The 18,708-nt window shown below is 41.9% G+C and overlaps 1 protein-coding gene across 1 annotated transcript in view; it reads right to left on the bottom strand.

The window, feature by feature from the left end:
• Positions 1 to 17,739, bottom strand: part of ST8SIA4 (ST8 alpha-N-acetyl-neuraminide alpha-2,8-sialyltransferase 4) — a 68,637-nt gene extending 50,898 nt beyond the window's left edge. The window contains exons 1-3 of the mRNA XM_075138469.1: positions 16,508 to 17,739; positions 11,255 to 11,386; positions 585 to 842 (exon numbers count right to left, since the gene is read on the bottom strand). Of these exons, the coding sequence (XP_074994570.1) occupies positions 585 to 842; positions 11,255 to 11,386; positions 16,508 to 16,620 (503 nt within the window). The 5' untranslated portion in view covers positions 16,621 to 17,739. The remainder of the gene's footprint in view (positions 1 to 584; positions 843 to 11,254; positions 11,387 to 16,507) is intronic.
• Positions 17,740 to 18,708: the final 969 nt, after the last annotated feature.

Below are 18,708 nucleotides of genomic sequence, written 5' to 3'. Positions count from 1 at the left end.
TGAAGTCCAAGGTACTCTATTGTGCGTGTTTGAAGAATGAATAAAAAGTGAAGCATATCAACATTTTTGCCCAAACTGCAGGGATACATTTTTAGAGCAATGTGAAGGGATTTAGATGTGTGACTTCCAATTACCTTAATGGCAGCCATCTGGTTCAACATCAGTGCATTACACTGAAATTTTATCCCATGCTGCACATAAGTAATGTAGTAATTTACAATAGGCCATCTTTATTAGCCAAGGGCTAAGAAAGAATATTTTTGAAAGGGAAAATATTTTGCATTTATTCTACTAAGGCCTCCAGAAGAATATTTATTTTATCTGGAATAAAAACAACAAACAGCAAAAATAAGTAGCACAAACCTCTCTCCTCTGGCCCTTGTTTTATTTTCACTGTAAAAATAATCTTCTTGTCAACAATATGGGCATGTATTTAAATTTGGGGAATCACACAGTGAAGGATATACTATTTCAGACTAATTTCAGACAATGCCTGAAATGTGTATCTCAGATTAAAACATTTCTCCCAGCTTTTGTCCAAGAAACATAGTGGGCTGTATCTTCAACAGCAGATGAAAACTCACCTTATTACAAAGTCATGGCCATCAATCTCTTTTCCACATCCACTGTCCAGAAGGATGCCAGAATTCCCAACAACTGCACAGGTTTTAAATCGGCGATTCTTCATTGGGGAAACTTCAGGGAGAAGACTGTGCAAATCCTGAGAAATGTTTAGGGTGCGACGTCTGTCCAGTACATAATGGATTACATCTCCTGGCTTGAAACTGCTTTTGACCACTGAGACATCTCTTTCAGCATCCAAGAACCGAAGAATGTTCTTTCTGAGTTGACAAAGAAATGCACAGATAAAACCCAACACTCACTGCTCGCATGGAGTTTATCTAATAGTAATACAGACTATGCAGAGCGTACAACATAAAGCAGAGGGTAGACAGTGTCAGACAGACTAAGGTCATTTCCCATGCTCTAAGATGGAGTTAGAGCAAAGCTGTTAGGACAGAGTTCAAATCTTGGCTACAATATCACATGTAAATACTACAGTGATAGAGCTTAATGACTTCCTACAGACAAAGGCACCGAGAGACCAAGGGAAGATGACTTCGGAAATTAGAAGGCATACTATTTTTGAGTATTTTACAAAATTTTGGAATAAACACGTATTTGAAAAAGGACCAGAGCAGTTTGTTTTCATAGAAACATCATAGAAACATAGTTAAATATATGAGGTATTTATGATTTAGGAAGTAAATGCTTCACTACAATCTCATCTCTCACAAATCAGCTTGGTTCAGGAATGGCTGTTTTCTTATAGATTCTTACTTCACCAGAAGAACAACATATTCAGTTTAGCATAAACTTGCTCCTAATTAACTGAAGTTCAGCCAAAGTTATCCTAATTAACTTGAAATAAGAACACTCACAATCTTTTGTACCAATTTAGACAAAATCAGCTTAAAAACGTACTGTAAATTAAACTACTGCAGTCAAGCTGTTAGCTGAACTCATAGAAACACTTATGAACTCTATCATCACTTTAAATCAGGTGAGTCCAATCTTTTATCTTGCTTCGCTGCAATTAATTGTATAAACTATTAGCAGGGTTCAGACACACATGATCAAGATATGAGGGTTTAACAAGCTACCACGCATCAAGTGAGGCATGGTAATTAAACGGTTGTATACTCCCAGTCCACAGCAAATAATAGGTGAAGAATGGCTGCTTAAATGTCAGCTGCAGAAGTTAAGTCATGGTAATTGTACTTGTTTATGGGGTGGGGGCAGGGGTCTAAAAACTGACACACTTTCAATACATAAGTTCAAAAAAGACACTTTTAATGACTGCAGCTATATAATGACTGATACCTGCACTGGCAGTGTCGAGCAGTTTTCCGTACACATTTATCCTTGGTATAAAAAAAATCAGGAAGGACTCCAGGCCAGAGCTGCAGGAGCCACTGGTAGCTCAGGATTGCAAATGAGCACAGCCTTACAAGCTCATGTCCATCCCTGCTCTGCAAAGCATGTACGTTTGTGAAGAGGCATAAAGATCACATCTGAACTTAAGTACAATACCCTTATGGAATAGACGGGGAGTGCTGAGCTGGGGCAGGCTGTTCACTATGTGTTAATTCGAATAGAAACTTTTGCCTCTGCAACTCTAACAAGACAAGAAGAAAACCAATATATTTTCCACTGCTGTCAGCAGGTAAGGTGGAATTTAAAACAGAATAGACATTTTGTTGAGTAAGAGAATGCTATTTTTATGTAATAAGTTTTTAGAGCAGAACTTCCTTAGCACAGATCAAAACAGGAAAGATAACTAGAAATGCCACTCTAGAAGTTGCAACACCCACTGGGAGACATAAAGGGGAAATAATCCCCCACAAGTGAAAAGGGATGAACTATAGGAACACCATGCTCACCAACAGCCAGCTCTTGTGCCACTGCCTCAAGAGGGAAGAATACGTCTGAAACTTTCAACCTGTGACACAAAATACTCACCCTGGAACTGACCTTAAAAGCCACAGGGGAAGTGAAACATCATAAAAAATATTTTTTCAAGTGTTTCCTCTCATTTCTTAAACTAGGACAAAAAAAAAAAAAGGAAAGAACATCTTGGGCTGTCTGTTACAGCAGTCATGTATGAATGAAGCAGCATTAGAGCAAAGACAGCTTGTGCTGAGGCATATGACGGATTCAGACTAAAGAAGCAGGATAGCCAATGTTAAAATCCCGAGTGTCTAAAGCTTTTGATAAGGCCAGGCAAGGTATTTCTGTAAAAGGAAGATGAAGACTCCACTTCAGCCTGTAAGTTGAATGGACATAAAATTTGCTTGGTTTGATAAGCTTCATTTTGTGGGTACCCTGCAACAGATATATAAATTGCTACAAAATTAAAAAGAGCAAGAAAGAAGGAATTGCCTAATCTAGCAGTATTAAAAATGACTAAAAATCTTCATTACCTAAGAACAGAGGTACCAGAGCTGTGGCTGTAAAGGACAAGATGAATGCATCAAAATTATCAATAGCATCAGCCAAGCTATTCAGAGACACTTCACACACACTCCTACGTGTAAAGGGGTGACCACAAATGAGTCTCAAAAAGCCAAGAAATTATGTGAAATGTACGGAAGCCTAGAGCTCTGACTAAAAAAAAGTCGCATGTGATCACCAGAAGATTTGCTTTAGCAATTTAAAGCACCCACCCCTGATATCTAGAATCAACAGGCCTAATACTGTTTCTGTTAGCAAACAAGTAGTAACATTTGTGCATGAATAGAGTATCTTGTGTATTATTTTAAAACATAAGAGGAAGGCAGTGAAGTTATGCAAACAGTGCCAAAAAAATAAAAATGCCTTGGATTCCATTATTAATTTGGTGTACTTAACAGTCAAAGCTTATTTATCTATGCGCTTACATATGCTCATAGAAGGCCTCCAAAGGTTTTCAAGTGGACCTGAATTAGGCTCAGATAACCAACCACTTATTCAACAGAGCTGAAATTTCCAAAATGTCTACGGAATTTATTTTTCAATAAAGATTTGAGATGGGCAAAAGTCACTGAATCTTAGTATCTTCTCACATATTTAAAAACATTTTCTTATCTGAGGTTGTCAGTAGCATATTCAATTAAATGTGTGCACAGGTATTACAGTATGCATAAGAATCCTTGATAAGAGATGTGTAATAATGCTACTATTAAAATATTTTAATTGATTCATCTGACTGTATGCCGATATCTTTTAATACTGAAATAAATATGATTAAGAATGCAGATGTTCATGCTGTTGTTTTAAGTTCCTCTGTGCTACTGACTCATCTGTACCATGGAGATAGAAGTACCTCCCATTTTAGCAAGTGCTAAAAGGAAAAAGAATTTACTAAGGGATATGACAAAAACTGAAGGTACATACATGAGTGTCTCAGTCAGTCTTGATACTGGTTAATAATAAGAACTTGTTTAAACTTCTGTTCTGTCCCACAAAGAGCACAAGGTTATTCTGATTAAACAGACATGACAAAATAATTTAAAATAAGTGCTAATTCACATCCAGCTGCATATAAAATTCAAAAGTAAGCTCAATTAAAGGACGGAAAACAACAGCATGATTTTTAGTAAGCCTTGAAGCAAAGGTGTTCTGCAACCTTAACCTAAAACGTGTAAAGAAACTGTTTCATTTGAGGCGGTCTTCAAGTTTTGTTTTGATGTGTGTGGCCTGAGCCCTTTGTGAGCAGGTGAGGCAGACCTGGCTCATCTTATCTGAAGCTGAGCAGCTGTTTGCAACATGTTTACATGACTTGCAGAAACATGGTGTCACAATCTTGCGGTTGACCCAGGGTTTTTCTTTGATAGCCAGAAACAGATGTCCGTAATATTTAAATACCAACTACAACTCCCAGTTATCTGATAAAGTGCATTTAACAGACAGCACTGTCTCTGAACAGCTTTCCAAATGATATAAATATCTATTGCTCTGGGGCAACATGGTGACATTTTTCTACTTATGTGCATTTTTCTGGTTTTATTTTGTACTGTAGTCTTTGTACTACACAACTATTATGCAAACTCTCCCTGATCTGCCTCAGAATTGTGTGGATTAAGGGAAGAAAATAAATCACTTCAACATTGGATTTTCAAGATTACAAATATATTTATATTTTCAGACATTGTCAAGAACATGGAAATATGACCTCCAACACTTTTCCTGGGAAAATCACTCCTTTCGAGCAAGGCAGTGACAGAAATCCTCGCTGCTGGGGCATCTGGCCTTGTCTGGACGCCAGCCGTGAGGGGAAGCCTCTGAAGTGCATCCTCAGTACCCAGGAAACTGGGCTAGCTCACCAGCATTATGGAAACAGAGACGGACTAAGTGATTACCTAGTCCACACTCTGCCCCCACTGAAGATGTGCCTTTATTTACATCACCCCCAGCCCATGTTTATCTAATATATTCCTAACAACCTCCCACGGTGGGGACTCGGCAAACTCCCCACGCGGTCTACATCAGTGCTTCCTTAGCCTTACTGGCAGCACGATACTCCTCATGCTAGCTCGGATCTTTCCCACAGCAACTGAGGCCTGTTCTTGTTCCTCATACCTTGCCTGTGGAGGACAGGCTATTTCTTACTCTTGGCAACAGCCTTGACCTACCTGAGGCTAAGAAGACATCCAACTTTTTTTTAAACTTTTATTTTTTGACTGGACAGGTCATGTGTTGTAGATCTCTGACACCTCTTGTTGCTCTCCTGCGGACTTTCTCTGACTGATTCACACAGGTCTTTAAACAACTTGATTTTCCAGTGATTCTACTCTAACCCTAGCAAGTCCTTATGCTGCTTCACACTCCCCAGTTGAAAGGCAGCTCTCAGCCTTTGAAATCACCAAGGACTACGACCTAGGTAAAGCACACTTTTTTGCCAGCTAATGCTGCTTTCCTTGAAGGTTTTCTTAAAACTCTCTTTCAGTCAGACTAAAGCCAAACCCAACACAGGTGCAAACACTCGCAGCCCCCACTGCCGCCTCAGGAGGCCAGCAGGAGCTGTAGCCATCTACAAGGGCAGGCTGTGACCTTGTGTTACCACACAGTTAGTTCTTGTTTTGTTTTGTTTTTTAATTAAACAACACTACTCCCAAAGGAGTAGCGCTCTCCAACTCTCTGCTTTCCTCTAGCGCTGAAAGAGAAGCAGATACTTAAGATGAAACTGTATCTGTATGTTTGAGTAAGGGAAAAATGAATAGTTTAGTTTGACTAATTATCTTTCCTGTATTTCCTTTTTATGCTCTCTCTCTATGCAAATTGATCACAAGCAGGCTTCTAATAAATTCAGATCTGTTAGGACTTTTAACCACAGTCCTAACAGTTGAGGTCTATGTTTCTGAATGTGTGCTTCATGCAACTACAGGGAGGATTTTTCACATGCTACCAAAACAAAAGATTATTTTTTTATTTTTCTAAGGAGCTGTTTATTACTGAAAGGCCAATGGTTATTTATATCCAAATGTTTTTATTTGCTTTGTAAGGCATCTGACCATAAATAAGTATTTCAATTTCTAAATATTGTCTTGATCACTTTGACAGTAACTAAACAGTTTGTTTAAGTGCTGATTTTAGTTCTTTCTCAAATTGAACAGAGTCTTCAAGTTTTAGATTTTTTTGGACTCATTTGGTGCTGTTTTTTTCCTTTTTTTTTTCATAAGACAAACAAAACATACAAAATCCTTTTGATATATGATCAGTAAATGTCCAGCGACATCTCACCCCAAGAGATTCCCATCTCACTGAAGTTACTGCAGATTCTCATTCACTCTTCTATTTAATTTTGAAAATTCTCTAAGATTTGGATTTGTTAAAAACACATCTAACTGTAACTAACCATGGAAGGATTCCTGGCATTCCCCAGCCCATGGAGGACCATATAAACAGAAGTGCCGTATTACGGGAAAGTTGCTGTCTGGCTCTGTCTCCATTCTGGCTCTCCTTGTGCCCTTCAGGGCACCCCACTCTCCCTTTACCAGAAAGGTCACTTTAGAAGCTGAAGCATGTACTAATCGGGCACAAATCTGCAGTGGGCATGCAAAAGGAGAAGAGGGCTTTTAAATAGAGTGTGACCCAACTACTGCTTACCATATGAAGGCCAGCCATACGTCAGCTTTTCATGAATTTAAGCAAGTTAGAGTCAAAAGAAAGGAGTCAAAGGAATTAATCACCCCAACTGACAGCGAACACTGACTTTTCAGCTGAGGCAAGGGTCTAAGGAGGCAAAAAACCCTTAAGGTTTATTATTACTAAACCAGACTAGAGAGTGCCAGTTTGCACATCCTTAGAGACACAGAATATCTGAAGGAAACAGCGCAACTGGCCCCAAAATGTTGCTCCAAAAGCTCCAGAGCAATTGTACTTCTCCATTGCCAGTTCAGTATTTACTACATGCACTTCAGGGACTTATCATAGCTGTTTCATATTAACTTGAAAGATAAACAATGATAATAATCTGAACCTTTCTAAGGAGGAAGTTGCACTTTTTTTTTTTATGATGCTGTTAACATCTTACAAGTTCTCACACTTTTCTGACAGGAAATTTCCACTCATCGAGTTCTCTGTTACATTGCAAAGAGATAAATACATCCTCAACACACATTTTTTTTTTTCATTTTGCCTTCCTGCAATTCAAAACCTTCATCTGCTCCTTCCAATACAAACGACCACATTTAATCAAAAATAAGTGGAAGAAGAAAGTCACATACTGAGACATCAGACTGTAGTTCATTTCAGACAGGTCACAGATGTGCTGGCATCAGTCCTGTGTGGAAGGCTTCCCCAGATAGGTTTGTACTATCTCATCCACATCTCTCCTTTCTGAAAGTATGGCCTTAATACAACTGAAATTTCCTGATTTCCATAACTGGAAAACCTTCACATTGCTACAGAGAGTAGAAAGGACTTAAGACACAAAATCTTGCAGAAGGTGGATTCTCTCTCTTCTTCATAACTGAAATCATTCAGACAGAAGGGGAGTCAAGCAAGCAGTCTTCTTCCCTTAGGCACAGGAATTATCAATTACTCTTCAAAGAAGTTGTCAGCAACCAGAAGGTAACATCAGTTGGAAAAAACACTCTCCCACTAGAGCAATCATGATTGGCAAGGCAGGAAATTTGCTACAGTCTCAAGTGATTAATAATACCCATAATTTCCACCTCAACCACAGAAAGCCTAGTTCTTTCTTCTAATGCCTGCTTAACATCTCCAAAGGGCTGCTGCCCTCCCAAAAGAGCTGCTACACTCCCTAGACTGCCTCTTCTGGCTGCAAAATCCCAGAGAGCACCTTGTCACACCGGAAAGCCAGTGGAAGCTTTTCATCCTCCCATAGGGTCCTGATAAAAGGGCTTTTTCACTCATTGCCTCCTATCTGAGCCTGGCCTTGCAAGAATTCATAGGACCTTTGAGGCTGACAGACTGGTCAATAACCTGAGCAAAAATAAGATGGCCAGAAATGATGCCCATGGTCAATAAAGCAAATAGCAAAGCATAATATTCCAGCTGTCAGCTAACTAGGTCCAGACATAACATTAATCAGCAGTCCTCGCACAACACGAAGCCCACTATCAAGTATTTTCTACGTTTTAAAATTGCTAATGTGAGTGTCAAGCTGACGTTAAGACACAAAAGTAGTGGCCATTTATGGGTGGTTGTAAGTTTTATGAAATGTCTTTATGCTGTACACAAATGGTTTCACAAATTATTTCTCCACTGCTAAGAACTGATAACTTTCTATACACTATTCAACAGGCGCTAGCTTTTTTTTTGTTTCTCTTTTACCATTATTTGCCATGGTCAACCTCACACCACAAGACCACTACTGTTCACATTAACAGTTGCAATAATAGAATATGAATCATCTTCATGGTCTACACAGTGCATGTCATGTACTTTGGAGGGTTGAACAGTTAGTTTAACCATTAAGCACACTCTAGGAAATTGCTAGACACATTTGAAGTTAGTCCTGATAGGTCTGTAGGTGTAAAAATATTTACGGCTAAGATGCTTCTTACTGCTGTGACAGGGAAGAAAGGTGTATAGCAAACCGCCTGTAAAAGTGAAAGAAGAATGCACACTGTTTAGTCAGCGTCAGACTGGAACACATATCACAAGGGGCTGCATGTGGCTTCCGCAAGGAAAAGCATGCCAAACTTCGCTCCCTCACCACTGAGTACCGTAACTGAATACGCTATGCAAGCTAGCAAAGAGGATTTCTGGAAAGAATATGACTGGCTGATAGCACTGATTCCTTTCATATAGTTCATGTCAAATTTTGGCCCTAAGTCACATTAATCTAACATCTTTTACTGGTGCAGTAAAAACACCTGCTCTCTGCCCCAGTGTTCATGATGGTAGCTATTTCATCTCAAAACAAGACTAGCAATGTGGACATCTAAATAACCTCTAATATCTAAATAGAGAGCTTTATGCTCTCTACTTTACAAAAAAAATCTTTATGCTGAGAAAGTGGAACCTTTACTGCTTAAACCAGTGTACAAGATACATATTCTTCTTTACTGTACTACTAAGACAAAAAAAAAATCCTTCATTGTACAACTTTTAAAAAACACCATGTAATCACATAACAATGCTTCTTAAGACTACATCAGTAATTTATAAAATGAAAGAACTTCTTTCCCCCCAGCCAACAGTAAGGAAGAAACTGATTTTGAAACTCATGATCTTAGTAGATTGAGATGATACACATGTAGTAACAGGCTTAAAAAAATCTAAAGCATTCCTTGCTGTTTCACCTCTTTGTCTGAATGATGTATCTTGTTTTTGAAACAGGTGAAAAATTAGCATAACCCAAGCTTCATTTTCTAATCAAAAAGTTATTGTAATATTTTTACTTGTTTGTTGTTTGGCTTAAGCAGCAAGGTGTATTGGTTTTAAATGGTTCTGAAATATGACACTTAACTCTTTTCAGTCATTTTGTTGAAAAATTATCTGTGTCTACTTACAGTCACTCAACGGCTTCTGAATCAGTTTACTTCACAAGTAAACCAGTGTGGTATATTCTCCTAATTCTCAGAACAATAACCTATGATTTGAAATTTCAACAGTATTCTTCTGAAGTTACTCAATATTCCTCCAACTTAAATTGTTAGTCATATGCATATAAATTTTAAATACTGTTACTGATACAGAAAATCTGCTTGTCTTTCCTAGACTACCTTGGAGAAGAACTTAGCCTTTACAGAACGACCATACACTGGTCAAACAAGCTGCATCTGAACAGTCAGTCCTGGAAGAAACTCCATTCCTGAGCTTCACCTCAGCTGCATTTTAGGGTGACCACCAGGTCTTCCCCAATAGGAAACCCAGGTGCCTGCAGAGCAGCCGAGTGCCTGAGGGTTCTTTAATCTAGGCAGTCAGGGAGTGGGGACTCCACAGAGCACTTGCCAAGCAGCTGAGACACAGCTACAGGCTCCAGAGTATTAATTTGCTGCCTATCCAAATCCTGCTACTCTTTCCATTCCTGATGCTGTTCCTCAGCTTTCGAATCAGGGCTGCTCTATGGGCATCAAAGCATAAGACTTCCAGAACATCAATCCTTTACAGCTTCGTACATTTCTGAGCCACCCATATCTTCTGCATGCTTTAGAATTAGGGACATAAAATAGGAGTCATTAAAAAAAAAACCTAAGTTCCTCATTCAAAGAAGCCATGCTTTCATACATCGAAACATCGCCTGTTTAAGGGTTTTGTAAGCTGTCCTTTAATTAAAAAAAAAAAAACGGTAGAAAGGGAAATGATATAGAAACCACATTTTAATTAGATCAAATTTCTATTGAACATCTTAATATTCAGAAAATCAAGTCTACTCTGCCATGTGATTGCTGCTAAAAATAGTTATTTTCTACCATTTTTCACAGAATGCGACACTCCTAGCCCTCCACACCACCACCACATGTTCCATACCCTTCTCTCACTGGCCACCTTCCTGATTAAGACAGGGAACATACGATGACAATACAATACACTAAGAGGCTTCTGCTTTCTCTTCTCTCAGGCCCCAAGCTGAGTAGACCGACCGTAACGACTAAGACACATCAGAACTCACTTTAACTTTGCAACCGTATTTCCCCACTCAGCGTGAGCCTAAGGCTCTTTATGGCCTCTCTGACTTCAGGAAAGGAAGCTGCACAAGCGATGGGTATTGTCAATGCCTGACCTTGTGACTTGGACCAGCCATAGACAGAGTTGGATTTGCAGCACCTGATGTCCTAGCTCTTGACTTCTACATCTAAGTTGCCTGGCCAAGTTCCCTTTGTAGTTAAGGGAGAAAAATGGGTATATTCAGGGTACTTCCATCTGTCCTATTTCAGACCTTTAGGATGAGAGGAAATCATGTCCTAAAAGTGCCAATTTCTCAGCACTAACTGCAAGAGAGTTCTAGACAACCAGTTCAAATGTGGACATGCATAATGTAGATACTGACTGCATGGGTCTGACTGACACAGCCAGATTAAAACATTTTATTTATTCTTATGAAGGATGACTTGACTTTGGAGTCTAATGTAATTTAGTTGCATTTAACATTGCACCCTAAATATGTACAGTTATAAAACATTGACCTGTAACTGTAAATCAAATTACTGTTTTCCAGACAAGGAGAATTATAGGCAATATGAAATGAAAAGAATTATAGGTAATACGAAATGAACTGCTTTTTATTTAAGATACTCACCTTATTTCCAGTACCAAAGAAGAATTGATTTTCCAGCCTTCTACAGCATGCTGGAAGATTGAGGAGCCACCCTTTCGAATTATCTTATCAGAGCTATTGATCATTGATCTACTCAAACTCAGTTCACCATCTCTGCAATGCAATATAGAAAAGACACAATTACATCAAGGCTAACTCTAGTTTTAAGTAATTTATGTCAGAAGAACCAGTGATATTTCCTTTTATTCACAACAAAATGAACCAATTATCTCCCCTTCAGAATTATTCTGCTTGCCAAAGCAAATAAACTGTACCTATGAGAAATCTATGGGACACCTATATCTAATATCTGAATATGCAATTTAAGATCTTAAATATGTTTGTATTTGTAATGAAACAGACATAACAAAAATTACAATAAACTCCAAATTGTGAACCTGGACCAAACTTCAGTATGTTTGTGAGGCAGATTCTGCACTTCTGTGTTCAAGATTTCCAGTATAAAACTGAGAATTAAGTGTTAACTTTCAAGCCTTCCCCCAGCAATTGCTGATGTTCTACAATAATGGCCTAACCAACTCCCTTTGCTTCCTATTGATACTAAAAGACTTTCATGCATGGAATTCTGGAGCTTAATGGCATATAAAACACAACATTTTCCAAGACTTCCTGACACTTTTGTATTCAAATAACCCCAGTTGACTTATCCTCTTCTTAAATCTTCTCATATTCATAAATTTTGGTAAGGTAACCTTAAAAAATTAAAAAAATGTAGTAAGCTGCGGGTGATGACCACTGAACATCTGATGAAGTATCATAATGTTACCAGTTGCAATGATATTAGCCAATAGGGTAACACAAATGTGACAGAGAAGCTAAAACACTGCAAGCACAACTTAAGGTGTTAGGTCTAAAATCTGTTTTTATCTCCATATGTTTCCAATATCTTCGATACTGTTTCCATTTAGGTGCCAGAGTTCAGCTGAGTTCAAACGTAGCTGTTAATCATAAATATATCAAAGTTGTTGGATGTAACATTCTACCATGTTGAATGTCTTGTATCTCAGGAGTATATACAACAGTAATATACAGAAATCTCTTCATGCTCTGAAATACTACCAATAACAATAAGTTCACTTAGCTTGCGAACAGAACTTTTGACCACCAACCATTCAACCACCAAAATGGAAAAGATATGAGACTGTAAGCTTTCTAGGGACTTGCTGACTCTTGTTTTCCTGTGGTTGTAAGTTCTAAAAACAACTGGATCCTAGCCCTTAGTAAGAGCTACAGCAACATTACTGCAGCATATATATAAAGTACTAATATTTGGTAAATTATATAGCAGACTAAACTCAAACTAACCTGCAATGGGACATTAATTAAGTTAAATTAACAAAACTGGTAACATGTAGTCATTTGCAAAAAGTGCCATGATTGCAAAAGCCCCTGTAACTAATAAACGAGTATTATACACTTCATCAAAAACATTGATTACTATCAACGCTCTCCCTCCCTCATCCCCTCTATGCCAACATGCTGCAGCACTGACATTGCACTGACTCTTAGTAGGTAAGAGTGCCACCTACCGAAAAACCTACAACTTTAAGCAATCCTGTAGGTACAAGATCTGTATGCAAATTATCCAAATCACACTAACTTGAGGGCATGGCAGGATGCTGCAGAGTCCTAAAATTCAATAACCAGAATGTAATTAGTACTTTTTGCTATTTTAAAATGTTTTATTCCCTAAAAATTTTCCATAATGGTTGTAAATATATTTATTACATATATTTTCCTGTATGTATTTTCTAGATGCATAAAGTGTATGCATCTAAAGGAAAATTACCAAAATACATCCAGGTAAAGTACTCAGTCTAAAAGTACTTCAGAGATGTCTCCAGTTTATGCTGGGTTAAATGTTATCCAGTAGACGCTTTAACAGTGACACAGGTGACAAAACTTATCAACAAAATATGCGGCCAAAACCTAAAGCACTGGAGCATTTGAAATGTGGTTGTTTTCCATACTCACAATTTACATCTGCAGAGAGCTATATAAGTTGTACAGTAAAACAATGTTAAATTATTAGCTCTAATGAGCTAAAGGAAGGTCGTAGGCACTTTCTGTTAAAGTTCTGCTATGAACACAAAGGTGTTCATTTACATGCTCCTCTCCCTTTTATTGGTATTGTTTTATTTAATTTTCACTTAAAGTAATATTAAATAAACTAACACATAAAAAGCTAAATTCTCCAGAAAATTCTTCATTGTGTAAACAACTGTGAAATAAATTTGGGCTACTTTGTTTCTTCTAGAATCACTGCAAGTCCTCTCTGATGTAAATGAAACAGCTGCCGTAGTGTGACAGCAACTTGTGGCTGACAGTGTCAACCTTCACTGAATTACCTTGCCTTGGTGACCAATCAGACCAATATTCTAAGACTATCTCTTCTCCTGAAGACAATTCATTAAATATAAATAACTGTCTTCAAGCACATTCCATATCAGTAGAAGATAACACTGTTTAAGAAACACTACATCCCACATAATATGAGTTTTTCATTACTTGCTTAACCTTTAAAGGGACACTGCTGTCTAGTTAAAGTAGGGCACGCTTCCGCTATTACTGTCCTAGCAAACTTTGCTATGAGAACACAGCTGATTTAAGGTTTATCACATACTTTGGAATTGCACAAAGTCCATTTTGGAATGTCTGGGATTTACCTGCAGTGTCACTAATAATCATAAAATGGGCCACCTCGCGCATTCACAGTTCTGCATTACCAGTACTTCTGGATGTAAAACATCCCATGGAAAACTGACTTTGCTTTCCCTTGTGGTCAGTCAAAAATAACCAAATGGCAGGAGCCCTTCCTTCAAGGAGAAAGGCAAGTGTAACAACAATAGTGGCAGCAGATACTAGTAGTACACTAGGATTTTTTTTCCTGCTTCGTACAGTGAAGGATGGGAAGACGGGTTGTGAAAAGAGACTATATTCCGATATTCTTAGCCAAAGTGAATAGTACCATACTGCACATGAAGTCTCACTGATATCAAAGAAATACAGAGATCACTAAATGACCTGGCAGAAATACATTACAGCTATATTTTAAAGTGTTGTTAAGGACATACATGTTTATAACTAAATACACTTATTTTCTTTCATTTAATATTAAATCATCAGTTCATTTTAGTACCTTTTAAATCATGTCAAACAATGCATCATAAGCTGGAGGGGGCTTTTTTTGCAGATGGATTCTACCTAGTGACTAATTTCTGAATCATTTTAGCAGCTACCTCTAGTCTGACAGGAAGGAGTACATATTAAGAAAGATGGGTATCTTTAATGCTGATTCTCCCTCACACATTCGTTTTCGCATATATTTTTGCATACCTACAACCCCAAAATTTTAAACTTTTGTACGTCTCGTAAGTATGCAGATACCACAGCATCGTGGCAGACACCCAGGCTGAACAAGAGGGAAAGTTACCAGCAAGTTGAGAAAATCTTTAATACCACACCCACACCCACACCCACACCCACACCCACACCCACACCCACACCCACACCCACACCCACACACACCCACACCCACACCCACACCCACACCCACACCCACACCCACACCCACACCCACACACCCACACCCACACCCCCACACACACCCACACCCACACACCCACACACACACCCACACCCACACACACCCACACACACACACACCCACACACACACACACACCCACACACACACACACCCACACACCCACACACCCACACACCCACACACCCACACACCCACACACCCACACACACCCACACACACACACCCACACCCACACCCACACACACACACACCCACACACCCACACACCCACACACACACACACACCCACACACCCACACACACACCCACACACACACCCACACACACACACACACACCCACACACACACACACCCACACCCACACCCACACACACACACACCACACACACACACACACACACACACACACACACACACACACACACACACACACGGGAGAGGCCACTCCCTGCTCCCGGGTGGTGCCAGGGCCACTGCCACCCAGCTGTGCCCAGCTGCACCCAGCTGCTTGTGCCCCACTCCCACACCGGCCTGCCTGTGCAAGGGCCGGGGAAGACGGATGCACTTTCTGCCTTTAATTCTGGGGATGCAGGGACGAAGGGGGGGCTAAGTAGGTTGTAATTGCCCCAGCTTCCTCCAGGCCCGTATGGGCTCTTACAACGTCCTTATGCCTCCTCCTCAAATTCAGGCAAGGGCTTACACCGAAGGACAAAAATCTGTTGCGAATGCATCTCCCCCTCAGTCAATTTGCACAAGCAAACAGAAAGCATGCGCCCCTTCCTTGCCTTTGCTGATTTCACTATGCCACCGCGGAATTTATGCATTCCTCCTGTGAAAACAAAAAATTATACCCCTCCAAGAAGAACAGGCTTGGTTGAAAACCCATCATCTTCACAGGGTAGCTGCAAGTTGGGAGAAAAATGAGGAATACAGGCATGCACATACACAAATACAATGTGCGACAAAGAGAAAGCTGAGGTGTAAACAGAAAAATGGCAAGGGACTTCTTGCCTTTTATTTTCAACCAAAGACAGGCAGGAACGGGAAAATAAGTAACAGAGGCTCTCAGCAACAGACCAGAGTTTCCAGCGGAGGAGCCTCCGGAGCTAAGAGGGATGTCTCTCACACTATCAGAGCAAACATCCCCAAGGAGCAGCGAAGTTAAGCACAGCTCCCAGGCAAACTTCAAGGACAGAGACAGGAGCCACCCGGAGCTGCCAGCGGCCGCGCGCCCTGGCACGCTCGCCTCGGAAGGGCTCCCAAAGCAAGAAACGAGCCACAACGCGCTCCGGCGGCCGCCCCCACCACCTCCAGCCACCCCGGCCCTCGGGGAACAGCCGCGCCCTGTTACTGTGGCTGGAGGGAGCAGCACCAGCCGCAACCCCGGCACTGGACAACCTCCCCCTCGCCCCCAGCTCGCAGCCGCTGGGCTCCGCCAGCCAAACCCACTCGTAATGCCTTCCGTGGCGGTACTCGCGCCCCGTACATGCCCCTCCCCCCCACTCCCTGCGCCGACCAGCGAGCGCACCAAGTTGCGGTGGCACCGCAAGGAAGCAGGTCACGGCCCGGGGGGCGCGCCGGGTGACCTGAAGACACGGGTGGGGCAGCGACATCGCCCCGCCACCCCCTCGGAAAGCCCTCCCGCCGCGGCGCTCCGCAATTACCCGGCGAGCGGTGCCTCCTGGCGCTCCTCGGTCCGCGCTATTTCTTTCGTCTTATAAAAGATGAGGAGGAGACTTATCGTGCACACAGTCCACCTCTTCCTGACTGAACGCATGTCTTCTGCGAACCGCGGTCCCCCTCCCCCTTTTCCTTTGTTTGTCAAGGGTGTGCGGAAAACAACTCCGCACGCGGCACCAATGGCCAAAACCACAATAATTTTTTTTTCGAAATAATTGAAGAAAAAACAATAAAACCAGGCGGGCGCAAACGCTGGGGGCTGTTTGGCGTTTAGTTTGCCTTTCTTTCACTCTGTCCTCCCCTGCCGAGGAGCCTGGCTCGCGGGCTCGCTCTCCTCGGCGGGGTGGGCAAGTCCGTGGCGCCGCCGCTGCGCGCCCGCCGCCCCGAGCCGCGCTCCTCCCGTCGCTCCTCCGCTCGAGCTCCGGCTCCACTGCGGCCCCGTCGCGATCGCGGCGGCGACGGCCCGGGGGCGACGCTGGCACCTCCCTCCCCGCGGCGGGGCGGTGGCGGGCGGAGCGCGGCCAATGGGCGCCGCGCGGGGGCGGGCAGCTGGCGCCGGGCCGCGGGCCCCAGCAGCGAGTAGCGGGCAGTCTCCGCTCGGGACTGTGGGGGCCGTGGGGGTCCGTGGCAGTCCGTGGCAGCGGGAGGTGAGCGCTGCGGCGCTGCGGCGCGGCGGGGGGGTGGGAGCGCACGGCAGGCACCCGCTGGGCCGGGGCTGAAGGCCCCCCCTTTGTAGCCCCGCTGTGTTCGGGGAGGGGGTGTCTTTCTCCCCTGAAGCACGTTGTACCTCGTCGCCTGTGGGGTTTCAGAAAGTTTGAGTAAAGGACCGCCAGCGCAGTGCCCCTGAGAAGAAACGACACGCTTCCTTTTCTGAGAAGGATAAAGGATTTGTTAATTTTTAATTTTTCTTTTCCTCTTTCGATGGGCGGTTGGAGCTCGAAAAGGGCACTGGAGGTTTCTCCCAGCCTCGGAGCACCGCCTCGGCAGCTCCACCGGCCCCGGCACCAGCGGGAGAATGCGGGGAGCGGGGAGGAGGAAAGGAAACGGCAGGGCCCCTGCACACCCCCGACCACCTCGGGTTAGCGCCGGAGCCTGGCCAAATGCACCGCCCAGCCCCCGCTCCCCGGCGTCCTGTTTCATCTACACGGTCTCAGCGTGGCCGTTACTTTCCCACTTCTGCTAGGACGATTTCTCTGAAATGCAGAAAAAAAACCCGAACCCCAAAACAAAATAAAAAACCCCTTTTAAAAGCATAACGCAACATGAAAAAGAAATCATGAGCTATATCCACTTTTCTTAGTATTACTTTGCCCTCTTCGAAGTGACTGGACTGTCCTGGACTATCCTTATTCTGTGTGACAGGGATCTGCCCACAGCCCTGAAGTTTGCATTTGTGGGGCAGGCTTCAACACCAACATCACTCTTCTCCCACGGGGATCCAGGAAGTGTTTGTGACAAATCCACTGTAACTCCTCTCCTCTTAATTTAGATTAAGAACGGGAGCTCATGGGATGATAGAACCTTCCCTGCATCTGTTTGGTCTGATATGCGTCTGTTCTGGTCTCCAGAACTGTTTGGTAACAGTCATTGCACAGCAAGATGCAAGCAAATTTGGAGACAAGCATGGATTTTTTTTTTTCCCAGGAGAGTATTCCCTCACAGGCATTAAAAGTGAAGAAAGGTTAGAGAAATCCTTGAGAATGTCAGGGCTGCTAATAGTTGTTATGTTCTAAAAATCAATTTTGTTTAATAGGAAAGGTTTGATTCAGCCTCAGTGGAATGGAATGGAAACTTTGCAATTTCCTTCCACACAAGCCAGATCAAGCTGTGTTTTCTGTGCTTTTCTCTGCTGTGGCTCTGATAACCTAGTCTCAGAAAGTGACCTCTAAATAGCATCAGCAGCAAAAGCAGAAAAACCCATTCTATCTGTGAGTGTGAACTTCAAATTTCACTTGGTATAATGTCAAACAGTCTCTTCTAGAAAAAAAAGTGGATTCAATGCAAAACCCTATTTAATACCATTGTAAAAACTGCATCACTTGTTCAGCTTAAAAGTTAGGATTCCATCAGTTTTGTCAGCCCTGTTGAACCTCTGTAGTACTCTTTTTTATACATTATATTATTTTTGTATATTAGATTATTTTTATAATTAGGTGGACTCATCAGCAACAGATATTGAAAATGT

The sequence above is a fragment of the Calonectris borealis genome, chromosome Z (genome assembly GCF_964195595.1).
Source record: "Calonectris borealis chromosome Z, bCalBor7.hap1.2, whole genome shotgun sequence".
Taxonomy (NCBI): domain Eukaryota; kingdom Metazoa; phylum Chordata; class Aves; order Procellariiformes; family Procellariidae; genus Calonectris; species Calonectris borealis.
This window is presented reverse-complemented; position numbering and strand designations above follow the sequence as displayed.